This window comes from Orcinus orca, chromosome 7, assembly GCF_937001465.1.
Source record: "Orcinus orca chromosome 7, mOrcOrc1.1, whole genome shotgun sequence".
Classification (NCBI taxonomy): domain Eukaryota; kingdom Metazoa; phylum Chordata; class Mammalia; order Artiodactyla; family Delphinidae; genus Orcinus; species Orcinus orca.
The window spans coordinates 93680139-93694198 of record NC_064565.1 but is presented as its reverse complement, the minus strand read 5'-3'; the positions used below and the strand labels follow the sequence as shown (position 1 = coordinate 93694198).

The following is a 14060-nucleotide window of genomic DNA, read 5'->3' as shown; positions in this document are numbered from 1 at the left end:
TATCTCTTGTTCTTGCATTTCATGGAATCAGGAACATATAGTTAGACCCTTCTTAGCATGTTATTTTATACTGTTGCCTTCTCAACAATCTTTAATTTCCTGAGGGCAGCGATGTAGCCACAGCCCCTGTCATCATCACAATGCTAAATACAGCATGAGGAATTGGGTGCATGATAAGTACTTGCTGAACTGTACTTACTTTACAACCCATACTCAGTCGGTTATCTACAACTGAAGGTCTCTTCCAGGGAGTACATTCTCTGCTTCATCATTACATTATTTTGAGTGGCTGAGATGTTTAAAATGCAATTGTATAAGTACAAATGTATGACATTCTGAGGTTACATTTTCAACAACTCGGCCTCTCAAAACAATGTAGAGATGGAAGCAGAGAGAGTGATTGCAGATTAATGAACATAACTGAAACCAGGAATTCACAGGGTGGTGATTTGCAACCTGGCTTGTATATTATAATCACCTGGGGAGCTTTTAAAACCTAGGAGGCCCAGGCCCCGCTTCCTCCCCTAACCAGACCAATTAAATTAGAATTGCTGTGAGGTTTTCTTGAGTTGCCCCTGGTGACTCTCGTGTGTAGCTATGGTTGAAAAATCACTGATCTAGAAGGAGGAGAGCTGGAAAGAAATTGAAAAAAAGGAAAACAAATTTATTCTGCAAATGGTGAATCAATGTAGCTCAAAGGAAGCTTCAACTGGAAAGGCTAGATGAAACCCCTGAATAAATCTCCATGTTGGTAAAGAGGGGACTCTTCCGTAAGCTATAGGCCAAGATCCTGGCACCACAGCAGTACCCATGATGGAAAAGCATCTAGTGTCAGTATTGGAAAAGCATTTGTTCAAATTCATGCCACTTTCATTCTACAAATATTTATAGACCACCTACTGTGTACCTGGTCCTATTCTAGGTTCTGGGATACAACAGTGAACAAAGCATACAAAAATCCCTGCTCTCCAGTGCAAAGGAGAAGTAAAGGAGGGAAAAGGAAGTACCAGACAAGGTGCTGGTGTTTTAGACAGGAAGGCCAGGGAAGCCCTTCTTGTGCAGGTGACTTTTGAATAAGGATCTGAATGAAATGAAGGAGCTGCCAAGTAGATATTTCCAGAAAAAGCATTCTGTGAAAAGGGATCAGCAAGTGCAAAGGTCCTAAGTATATCTTGTGTGTCAAGAAACAGCCAAGAGACTGCGGGCCTGGAGTCAAGCGAATGACAGAAGAGTAGAAAAAAATAAGATTGGAGACGTTTTTGAATGCCAAATAATATAGGACCTGATACGTCATAGTAAGGGCTTCAATTACTGAGTAACATGAGAAGTCACTGGAGGGTCTTGAATAGTGGAATGACATGACTCGACGTATGTTTTGAGGATCACTCAGGCTATTGAGAATAGTTTGAGAAAGGGCAAGGGAGGAAAGAGACTAGGGAGCTATCATTACCAACTAGGTGAAAGATCGTTAGACCAGGGTATTAGTAGAGGGAAAAATGAGAAGCTGTAGATTCTGGATACATTTTGAAGATACAGTTTATAGAATTTGTTAATTGACTAGAGGTAGAGTGTAGGAAAATGAGATGTCAAAGATTTTTTGGCTTTGCCACTGATAAAGATGGGCAAGATAAAGGAGGAACAGGTTTGGGGATATCAGGAGCCTAGTTTTAGACATGTTAAGTTTGAGAGGCCTGTTAGACATTCAACTAGATATACTGAGTAAACAACTAGATAGATCCGAAGTTAAGGGGAAAGCAACCCCTTTCCCTTGAAATGGACATGGGGAAGTCTGCATGGTATCATGTGTGATCCAGCAATCAGGGAATTCACCATGTGCAAAGTATATCAGATTTGTCTCCAGAAATGCAGAATGCTAAATCACAATTGATCTGGTTTTGACAATTTCTTAGTTTCAGAGATTGGTCCTTTTCCACATTTCTTCTAAGTAATCTTGGCACAAATAAAACTCCAATGGACGTTGCAGCAGGAAGTGGGCTCTCTTAAACTGACATCCTGGCCTTTAACCTCTGCTCTATCCACTCCGTGACAGTTACTGTCATCATTTTGTTTTGTTTGATATACCCCCAACTAGACTGTATATTTCTTGAAGACAAGTTGAGATCTCCTTCTGGGCGTTTTTCCTTGAACATCAATACGTAACTGTTGATTGAACATCAATACATAATTGTTGATTAATTGAGCATGTTACAGTCTCCAAATAACACCAAATAAATCTGATCATTCTTTAGACCTGAACACCTGCAGAATGGATGGCCAGTTCTTATGTTGATATGCTCCTTTGTAAGTCCTCTCAAGTTGGCTGAATGTATAAACTCTGGGTCACTAATTCCTCTTATAGAATCCCCTTTCATGGGTCACCCAGTGTGATATATACACATATGCACACATGAACAGAAACTCTGTAGTTGGAGAAGGTACTCTATCATTCAAACAGCTGTGGGGTGGGTGGTCTAGAAAGGTTGAGAAAAACCAGCAGGTGTAAAAATTCAAAGAATCAACATTTCCACAATGTTGCTTGCAATGAAAGCCTGTTTTTAGAATTGCTGACATGAAGCAATTCTAAATGTGTTTACTAGTAGCTTAGAGACATCTACTTAAACAACTATTATTTTAAATTCTGTTTTAAAGTTGTTTACTTCAGACATACGAATTTTATAAAAATCTCCTTGAGGGCTTGGATTTTGTTTTATCCCCTGCCATTTCTCCAGCACTCTGAACAGTGCCTAGCATGTAGTAGGCACTCAATAAATATTTATGGAAGGAATAAGTGATTAGGATCAAATCAAGAAAATGTTGGCAGCACAGTTGAAGTAGATTCCTTAGTTGTAACAAATGTTCATCATTTAATAATATATTTGACAGAATTTTCAGATTATTGATTTCATATAAAATATTTGAGCTAGTTATAAAGTAAAAGCATAAAAATGCATTGAATTATACACTGTCTTACAAAAGGATGAGTCACTTAGATTATTTGCTAATTAGTAAACTAATTCATTCAATAAATATCAATTAAATGCCTACAAAACACAGACACTACATTAGCTACCCAAGATACAATGATAATTCCTGTTCTCAAACCATCTGGAATCTAGTAGAAGAGATGGACAGATAAAGAGATAATAAGAAGCTAAAAATAATTTTAAAAAATATGTCTAATATATTATAGAGATAGAGAAGGAGGGAGGATAGATCTTGAATGAAGTCATAAATGATGAGTAAGAATTTTCTAGGCAGAAGGGTAGGGTAGGAGGGTATTCCAGGTGACATGACCGGCATGAAATAGGCCTGGAGCAAAGCATGTTATGTTCTTAGGGAGACTCCAAGCATTCGGAGCTCATAGTCAGGAGAGGTAACCACGCAGGTCATGGAGGTCCCAGTTACCACACTGGAGAGCTAGAGTTTCATCCTCTGTATAATGAGAAATCAACAAATTACTTTAAGTATGTTAGTGATATGTTCAGATATACATTTTAGAGAGATCACTTTGGTGTTGAGGTTGGATTTTATGAGACAAGCCAGGAGACTGTAAATCCAGTTAGAAAGTGGCCCAAGTAAGAGGCCTAAGCAATGGATGATGAAATCTTGGGTTGAGGAGGATAATAGGGATGAAGAAAATTAGGTAAATTTGAGAAATATTTAAGAGACAAAATGAGTAGAACTCTGTGATTAGTGGAATGTGTAGGTAAGGATGAAGGAGTAATCAAAGGAAGCCCCTAGGTTTTGAGTTTATATGAATGGGTCCATCACCTGAAATATAGAACATCAGGACAATGGCTCACTCCAGGGGAAATCTGAAATGCCCTTAGATTATCTATCTGGAGAAGCTAGTTGACAAGTTGGTCTAGAGGTTAGGAAAGGAGACTACTTTAGACATATAAAATTAGGTGACCTCAGCCTATTAGGACACAAATGGTAAATGAAGCAGGAGGGGAGGTCTCCAAAGAGAAGACAAAGTGAGAAATGCAAAGGGTCTAGGTTGCATCTCTGGAGAACCACAATGTTAGAGGGGCAGGCAAAGAAGATGTGCTCTCAAAGGAGATAGAGCAGATAGCCAGGGAGGCAAGGTGAACTAGCAGAGTGTGGTACTACCAAAGGAATAAAAAACTTCAAGAAGAAAGGATTGTAAGTTCAAATGCAGCTAAATTTTAGTGAAATGAAGACAGCAAAATAAATATTAGGTTCAATAGCTCAAGGTTGTTCATGACCTTGATGAGAAGAGTTCCAGCACAGAAACAAAAGAAACAGTATAGTTTTGTAGAAAGTCAGATGGAATTGGGTTTGAATCCCACCTTGGTTACTTAAATGAGCTTGATTATTACCTCTCTGGACCTCAGTTTCCTCTTTGGTAAAATGAAGACAAAGATATCCACCTTCCTGTGGGTGTTTGTAAAAATGAGAAATGACATGTGAACACTTCTGTTACCTAATAGAGGAAAGCAAGTGGAAGGGACTGAGGAGGTGTGAAGTGGAGGCACAGGCTCATGCCTAGACTGGATTTCAGCCCTTCATGCCTCCTGCAGTACTATGTCCTATAAGAGCCTCAACATAAAACACTGTCTATGTGAGCACAGAGTGGGGACTCGAGGGAATCATGACAAGTGGGGCAGCACACGGAGCTTGGGACCACAATTTGTAGAAACAACAGGCTGGACTGTTGTCTGGTTTTACCCCAGGAGCATGCAGATCTCTGGGGCTGGGAGAGAAAAGGTGGCTTTCAGTCTTGATCTGGGGCTGGAGTTCTGAAGGACAAGTGCAAAGGAAGAATAGGGAGAAAAGGCTATTAAAAGTGCTGGTGAGGAGTTGACATGGGTACAGTACGGAGAAGGAAGGTAGGGCCTGTAACTGCAGGCAAATAAAAGATCTAGGTCAGTGGATCTCAATCAGGGGCAATTCTCACCCCTCCCCACCCCTTAAGGACATCTGGCAATGTCTAGAATCATTTGTGGTTGTAACAGTTCGGAGGAAGGAGGTACTACTGGCATCTAGTGGGTAGAAGCCAGAGATGTCAGTAACTATCCTACAAAGCACAGGACAAAGAATTATCTGGCCCCAAATGCCAATGGTGCCAAGATTGAGAAACCCTGATCAAGGGATTGTTCATTCCTCACTACACTGATAGAAGCAAAGCCCTTGCTCAGAGGAAAAAAGCGTTGTGGTGAAATGTATTGACTCATTAATATTTTTTGTTCCCTATGGCATCTAGAACAATATTTCTCTCACAGCAATAATAAAATGATAAAACAATAATGCTAGTTATAATAGCCAACAGTAATTGTTACAATACTATGTATTAATCGCCGTGCAGTGTTTCATAGGCATTGTTTTACTTCCTTATAAATACTCCAATCCCAGGCCATAGGTAAAACTTGGGGACGTTGAGCCAGCTTTCCTCACTGTCTGTGTGGTCTCCCCTGAAGGAAGATCTGGCTCCCCTTCTACTAATAATTCATAATGTCAACAGCAATAAAATGCCAACACTAAAAACTACCATTTGTTAATGCCTTTTTGTGTGTCAGGTTGAGCACTTTAATTTGTTTAATCCTCACAATGCTCCATAAAATTATTCTTATGTTCAATTTATACTTGAGAAAACTGAGGCTTAGAGAAGTTAATTGCTCGATGTCTTTCCTACATAGAATAGGAAGCAGCAAGCACTGGATTCTAACACAGGCCTGTTTCCAAATCTTGGACTCTCAACATGTTTTCAAATAAAATTATAGCCATTCCAGCCACTCCTATACTTCCACATTTTTTTTTTCTGCAGTACACCGGCCTCTCACTGTTGTGGCCTCTCCCGTTGCAGAGCACAGGCTCCAGACACGCAGGCCCAGCGGCCATGGCTCACGGGCCCAGCCGCTCCGCGGCATGTGGGATCTTCCCGGACCGGGGCACGAACCCACGTCCCCTGCATCGGCAGGCGGACTCCCAACCACTGCGCCACCAGGGAAGCCCCTTCCATATTTTTCAATCCAGAGGATCTCTCTCTACAAATAGACATGTTACAGGCTATCTTTTTTTTTTTTTTTTAAGGAGCTTTCTTTCTTGCCCTTTCTGTTTTGGGGACTATGTACATATGTATAATTGCTACTTTTAGCATCTGGATCAGCTTCTGATAATAACTTGGGTTTATTTAGTGACAGTCATTACATATTTATTGATTGCCTCATATATGCCAGACACTATTCTAGACACTATCAGATAGAGTTGTGACCTGGACAGGCAGTGTCCCTTTGCTGGAGAACCTCTGTTCTGGTGGGGTTGATGGGCAACAAACATGTAAACAAACACATAAAATAATTTCAGTACTCATAGGTGCTAAGAAGGAAACAACAAAAAATGTAGAGTCATGTCCTAGTGGCACTAAAGTAACCAGGGAAATACTTTGAGTTGGTAACATTTGAGTTGTGAGTAAATTGACGAAAAGAACATGGCCATGTGAAAATCTAGGGTGGAAGGTGGCAGTAAATGTTTCAGATAGAAGGAAAAACCAGTGCAAAGTCCTGAAAGCAAAAACAAATGTGTTGAGTTTGAGGATAAGTCTCTGGGGAGCCTGCAACTTAGTGAACAAGAGAGAGGCCAGTGAGATGGAGGGAGATGAGGCCAGGTAGCGGGGCACGAGGCAGATCCTGTAGATCCCACAGGTCAGGGGGACCGTCTCAGTTAAAGTAATGCTTTCCATTAAGTGTAACCTTTATCAAAGACTTTTAAAAATAGAAAGTGTAATGCTTTTAAAGCATCAATTTAATTTAACAACATTTAATATCTTTTGATAATTCTGATAGACAATGTGGCCAGTACATGTGAAGCATTTTGGGGATTTACAGGTAGTTTCAATTCTAGTCCTACCAGCCATGGAACAGAGTCAATCAGATTAAGATCCTAATATTCTATTAAAGAACAGTTGAGCATATTAATTCCTTCTTATCTCTTATCAGAGCACTTAGATGGAATATTGTAATTTATTCATTCACAGAAGTAACAAATAGTTCTTGATTTCTTTCCATGTACTTGATTTTTTTCTACATACTTTCCATGCATTGTGTCTTCATATATATTCACCCTGTGTTTGAATATCCACGATTTTATGCAATGGAGGATCCAAGAGTTTAAGTAATATCAACAAGATGACACAGCTAGAAAGTGGTAGCACTATGATTTAAAATAATATTGCTCTTTCAGATCCAAGGGGTACATGTATATAATTGTATTTTAATACAATTTGTTTCCATGTAATACTATGTTTTGTACTTTATGCATTTAAAAGTATTTTGAAAAGCAATTCTTAGGTTGTATACCAAAATATCAAAAAGTCCACAGTAAAAACTTCTGTTCCAGATCTTGCATTATAATAGAAGTAGCTACAACATGCTGTAGAAATACAAAGGAGATGGTGACTAAACCTACATGGGGAAGGTCAGAGGAAAAGCTTCATGGAAATGATGACACTAAAGTTGAAGTTTGAAGAACCATGAAAGGAACAGAGGAAGGAAAGGAGGGCGGAGCAAACAGCAAGGGCATATTCAGGGAATGGTTCACAGGGCTCCCAGAACTGGATCACGAGGTGGCCAGCAGGGATCGGCAGTTCATCAGTTAAGATAGGATTTAAGCCCCAGATCACAGTTGACTCTATATGCCATGTTTAATATATTGGGTATTATCTTGGGGCAGATGGAGAACCACTAAAGACTTTTGAGTAGGACAATTGTGGTTTTGAAATAACGTTCAATAGTTTAGTATAAAAACAAAGCCTTCCATGTCTTGGCTTGCTATAAGATCATACAAAGACATGGATGCCAAATACAGAAATATCATTTGAAGCAAACCCTCATCTGACTTCTAGTTCCCCTTAGCCCTCACCAGCTTTCCGCTTACCTTGATTCTGTGTACCAGAGGAGCAAAGAGAAACACAAAGAGCTCCACAGTAGCCATGGAGTTCTGGAAGATCTTCCATCGGTTGTTTTCTTCTTCATCATTGGAGTTGTTTTGGCAAGGCTGCCCTGGAGAGCCCTGGTTTTCAACCTGGTGGATGAAAGCACTGCTGCTGCCACCCCAGCTGGAGCCTCGGTCTGTGCCCCCAAAACGTTCGCTGTTGCAGTCCTGGGGGGCCTCCAGGAGCATCCAGTGCAGGGTATGAAGGAGCTTTGTCTCAGCGACACCCAGTTTATCCTGGTGGCCTGCATGGGACAACAACACAGCTAGGTTAAGGCAAACTCTGTGACCAGAACAACGGGTGTCAACCTTGGGTGTGGGAAGAACATCCTTGCTTTGTTCTATGGCTTGATTTCCTGGGAGAAACTAGCATTTCTCTACACCCCTTACAGCCACTGCTGAAAGGGTTCACTCTTGCTTTGGGACTTTCTAACTGGCTGCAATCCCTGCAGAATGATATGCTGACACAGGGAAAGAAACTGCATGCGTCATATCTCTTCAGTCAGATACCCACATATATTTCCAAATAAGCAGCAGAGTAGTTAAGAGTATGGGCTTTGAGGATAACAGCTACTCCATTTTAGACAGTGTGATTAGGAAAGACCCCTCTATAAAGGTAACATTTGAGCAGAGACCCAAATGAGGGGAAGGAACTGGATGGAGAAGATCTTGGGGCAGATGGCTAGGACATAATGCCATGTGGGAAAAGCAATCTGCAAAATAATCTAAACAAGAAAAATAATATGTATGTGCATGCATGCACACATACACATAATACCACGAAGTTGGGAAAAGATCTGGAGCGGAATATGACAAACTCATGAAGGTGGTTGCTTTAGGCGTTGGGAGGACAAAGGGACAACTCTGATTAGAACTCATCTTGAACAGGTGAGAGAGAGTCTTTAGCTTCTCTATAACATTCTAATGTTTAAAAGGAGAATACATTCACATATTCTTGTAAAGTTAAAAAGTTAAAACAAAGAGAGCTAGTTCCCTCATTGGTAAAATGGAGATAACAATGACACCAACGTGAGGGAGATTTTGTCAGAATTAAATGAGAATGTGTGCCCAGTGCCTGGAAAATAGTCAGTTATACAGGTTGTTATTGTGAGTGTTATTATGAGTCACCATGAGTGAGGACAATGGTATGTCATGAAGAAGGAATGTAGTAGCACCAACCTAGCTTGTTTCTGTTTGACAGCAGGGTTGCAGTGCAGTGCAGGACATGAGGCAAAGCAGCTTGTACCAGTTCCCATCTGGAAATGCTCTGGATGGCTTCAGAGAGGGCTGGAGAGAGGCCATGCAGCTTGTTTTCTACCAACACTCGTTCAAAGGACTGTAGATACCCAAAAAAAAAAAAAAAGTAAAATAAGAAATTAGAGATTCTGATGGGTGAAAAAATAGACAACACGGTACTGTATACCCAAAAAGATACGTATCACTAGACCAAATTCTTTAGCGTGCCCGCACATTGCATTTCATTGTATATGTTGACATGAAATGAGCCAGTGATAATTTCCTATTGTCTACCCATTTTCACGTTTTTGATCCAAAGTATATGGCTTGAATTATTACATGATTTTTATTTCCACCAAAATAAGCTCCTGTCAAAAAGAGTACAACAACACATTTAGCTGTATGAAGGTTTTGGACGTAATATTTTATAAAATGATCCTGGGTCATTGAAAGGAGCTATCACAACTGCAGACCAAGGTGAAATGTCTTTTGTGAAAGTGTCTTGAGGTACAGAATTTAGGTGAATGGGCAACAAGTGTTAAATAAGATCCAACTGTTTCAAGAGATCTGATTTTGGGGTCTCTGAGTTATTCCATGTCCCTAGCAATGATGTGGCACAGGACACTCCTTACAGAATGCCTAAAACCATAAAGATTGTTCATCTAACTGTTGAATAAAGAGAGAAAAGGAGGGGAAGAAGAAAGGAGGGAGGGAGGAGGGAATAAGCCATTTTTGCTTTGGTGGTTTATTAAATCTTCTATCCTGGCCAGGGATACTTTCAGCAAGTGAAGCACCCCACCCCCAAGCCCCAGAACAAGTTGACCTACTGAGTTGTTTTTTCTCTTTGAAGGTGGAGGAGGATATCCCTATAAGGTGTTGGGGAAAGTGCAGCTACCAAATATCAGAATAAAGTTAATAAACATTTGACTTGTATGAACAGAACCTGCTTGCTACTTGATGTCCCAAATGATCTAGAGAGCTGTGTTCTCCCCAAGTGGTCATAATACCAGTCCCAAGTGCTCAAGCTGTGTTACTGGAATTATTAGGATATCTGAAAAAAGATATGGCCTAATACAGAGATTCTCCAAAGAAAGCTATTTACCTTTGATTCAAGAAAAGCAAATACATTCACCTTCATAATGAAAGGCATGCTGAGGTTTGGCAAGGAGTTCAATCAGAGATGTAGTCTTTGGGGTTTTCTTAAAGAAACCAGATAAAGGCAGGTCCAAATACTTTAAAATTCCTCAGCCCTCAGGGATCTAAGTATTCATTAAGTAAAGGGTGAGTATGTTAGACATTAAAAGATTATAAAGAATTTATATAGTCTTGATGAATATACTTTCAGAGGATGAGTTATACATTTTATAATCTCAGGAAGCTTTAGATACTTAATGCCATTTTCTTCTTAAATGTTACTAATATAACTTTTTGTAATTTTAAACCTTGGCAATTGTTTTCTATACTTACATCACTCTCTATCTATCTGTATCTATGAATGGGACTTACTTGATATTGTGTGACAACATTAAAATGTCAGACGTATCTTTGCCAAGAACAGAAAAGTCAGGGTTATTTTAAGCTAGTATAACTGCAAGCATGATTTGAGGAAGGCGCAGAGATTTCAGGTGCCAAATTACTTTAACTTGAGCTAAGTACAACAAATCCCATTAAAAGGTCCTTATTAAAAAGTTGGTTAGATTTAAAAAAATATCTGTGACAATTTTGAAGGGCATGAAATGCAACAAAAAAAATTCTTATTTGAGCGTGTGCTGTGCACGTATGTGTGTGTATGGGGAGAGGTGTTTGACTTTCCAGTTGGCTTCCATAATAGTGTGTGGCCCTAACACATTTCAGAGCTCCTTACTAGAAGGTCATTTATCATCTATCAAGTCATTTGCAAATATCATGGCAATATCCAAATGGGTAGGTTTCCACTTTTAGGTTATAATATATGCAATGTAAAGACCTTTATGTGAGCTCCAAGTTTTAATGAAGTCTTTGAAAAGCCCATTTTAATTTTGCTTCACGTTTTTGTGTCTTCTCAATTTGTAAAAAGACAATCTGTAAGTCATGGGATTCCCTCAGAATCTCAGGACAAGTGCACTGTATTTTGCATAAATATTAATAGCATTATTTTCATAATTATTTCATATCATCCATTTCAGGCTTGCACAAAAAATGGAAGAAATAAAAGTTCAGAATTGCATATTACTTTGAGTAGGTCATAGGCTCTCATTTTATGAGCTTCCACTATATAACAGTTTTGATTTTGTTGATTAAGGATTTGACTTATTATACTTGTCCTCATTCTGTTATCTTTCCACACTCTCTTCTACTGCTCTACCCCTCCCCACTTAGGGCCTTTAGACTTGCTTTCCCTCTGCTCTGCCCTCAGCTATTTCTCCCTCCCTTCCTTCAAATCTTTGTCCAAGGGTCACGTTAGCAGGCAAACCTTATCTATCCTCTACTTCTAACATGAAACCTCCACCCTAGGGCTCCTTAATGACCTTTCTTGCTTAATTTTTCTCCATAGCGCATATCACCACCTGGCTGGCTATGTATTTTACTCATTTATGAGTGGCCTATCCCCCTCCCAGTAGAATGCAAACTCTATATTTGTTTTGATTATTGCTCTATCTCATCATCTAGAACTGTGCCTGGCACATAGTAGGTGCTCAATAGTATTTGCTGAGTGAATTAATATACACAGTACAATTTAAATTCTTTCTTTCAAATTACCACACAGTATATGCAAATAGTCATTAAATGGTGAATATCACATACCACACAAGAGGCTTCATATTGCTTCCCCAGTTTAGGCCTCAAAAATGCACTGAAAAATTAATAGAAATAATCGTTTTAAACGCAAGTAAAATTATTATTAGAGCATCCTTATGACATATTTTCAACGAATAAGACATAGTGCTATGAAACAAATTTCACGCCTCCCTATGGCTTGCTAAAGGGCGGGTATTAAACAGCTGACGACATTTGCTTTTATGTGTGTGATTACATACATGAAAAAGCTGTGAATTTCTACGTTTTCTGTATCCAGTCTTATTCTGAAGACTTCTTACCTAATCGGATTCTAAATCACCAATGGTCAGAAGCGTTGCATTACTCATGTGTACCGTCATTTCAAAAACTGAAAACTGAACACAGTTTGTGGCATATGATTTTCAGAATCTAATTTCTTATCTGATAAATCTCTAAAATAATAATAATTAATAATAATAATGGAAACCTTGTTTCCTGTTTATGGAAATAGGTTTCAGGTTTTTCCAAGAAAAAAAAATTTATTAAAAATGATTCTTCTCAGAGGCTTTAACCAGGAAGATTACACTAGCTGAATCCGAGCAAAAATGGTTAACAAGTGGGCATAGCAGACATTCAACAAACAGGAGCTGGAAAAACAACAGGTCACCGGGCTGGAATTACAGCAGGAGATGGAGGGGGAATTGGACACAGGAGCACAACCAGTCATAATTATCTTCCCTAATTCCCCGCCCCCTCTCCCTAGGCTCTCTGCCCTCTCATCCCCTAAATAATGTATATATTTATTCTACAGCTGCCAACCTGCTTGCCGTCAAACTTCACTGAAATATTTTTTAAATGCGTGTTTTTACGCGGGTGCAGAAGGCTCGATTTCCAGCCCCAGAGAGGGAGCTGCAGGCTGTGGCGCGGCCTCGGCAGCAGCGGCAGCGGCGACGACGACGACCCAGGCGGCCCCAGGAGCGCTCCCAGCCCAGGGCGGCCCACGGTGCGCCCTCTGCGCCCCTCACCTGGTTTGCCGCCACAGGAAGGTCTGGATGGGCAAGGGGATGCCGCGGCCGCTGTCTTGCTCTTGGCCCTCGGAGCTCTTCCTCTTCACCATGATGGTGGCTCCTGGGAGTTCCACTGCAGGACCCAGCGCTGGCTCCTCGCTAGCCGCCGCCGCTTCCTCCCGCTGCTCTCCCCAACTCTCATCCCCTCCTTCCCTGAGGCAGAGCAGACGCTCTCCGCCCTGATCCCCCGTCCCTCTCCCCTTCCCCAGCCCCTCCCCGCGCGTGGAACATGGCTGCGGGAGGAGGGGAGGGCTGGAGGAACCGAGGAGCGAGGACGGAGGCGCTCGGAGAAGCTGTCCGCCTCGCCGCCCCCGCGCCCTCTCCTTGCTTTCAGCACCTCCCACTGTGGACAGCGGCCCGCGCCGGACAGGGGTCAGGTTGCGCAGCAGTGGGACGGCCAAAAGGGTCCCAGCTCGGCACCGCGCAGCAGGTCCCCTGCGTGGCCTCTTTAGCCCCCAGAATTCGGCTTCCTCCCCTTGGAGCTGCACCCCAGGAGTGTCCCCTGTCCTGCTTCCCAACCTTGGCAGCTGAAGAACTGTCACGTTCCGGGGAGGAGGAGCTTTGAAGAACCGCAGAGCAGTCGCTATAACCCTGGCATCCTTCGTACCTCCGGCAAGGAGGTCAGGAGTCCACCCTCGGGATTCAGCAGAAGGATCACTTGAAAATTATTAGAAGTCTAAACCAGGAAGGAAGCAAGTTTGGCAAAACAGAAAGCTTGAAAGTTCTCTGATGTGAGAATTTATTGTAAAAGGGTAACCACAAGAAAGTAACCATGCTTGTTTCGGCAAAGCAGAAATATTGCCAAACTAACCAGTTGTATCAGTTAATTACAACTTGAGAAAGAACATTGATATTCATGTTCATTCCATTGATATCTGCCATTTTACTTGAGTTGTCATAGTCAAAGCCCTGTACTATAGTTTATAAGTAACTATTGTTAGATGTTTTATCTGGCAGTAAAACAGATAGGGGGTGGGGTCAACAGTTAAGCAGTGTGAGTAAAAAACCATTGCTGTGGATCCAAATACTTGCAAATGAACATAGTCA

The 14060-nt window shown here is 41.0% G+C and overlaps 1 protein-coding gene across 8 annotated transcripts in view; it reads right to left on the bottom strand.

Moving 5' to 3' along the window:
* The window catches only part of UNC80 (unc-80 homolog, NALCN channel complex subunit), a 242990-nt gene extending 229365 nt beyond the window's left edge, over window positions 1-13625 (bottom strand). For 5 of the 8 annotated variants that reach the window (XM_049712084.1, XM_049712085.1, XM_033428394.2 and 2 more), the window contains exons 1-4: window positions 12972-13620; window positions 11974-12022; window positions 9133-9289; window positions 7897-8198 (exon numbers count right to left, since the gene is read on the bottom strand). In XM_049712084.1, the coding sequence (XP_049568041.1) occupies window positions 7897-8198; window positions 9133-9289; window positions 11974-12022; window positions 12972-13063 (600 nt within the window). In that variant the 5' untranslated portion in view covers window positions 13064-13620. Of the gene's footprint in view, window positions 1-7896; window positions 8199-9132; window positions 9290-11973; window positions 12023-12971 lie in introns of all 8 variants that reach the window. The other 3 variants (XM_049712087.1, XM_049712088.1, XM_049712089.1) reach the window with 2 other exon arrangements.
* Between the last annotated feature and the right edge of the window lie 435 nt (window positions 13626-14060).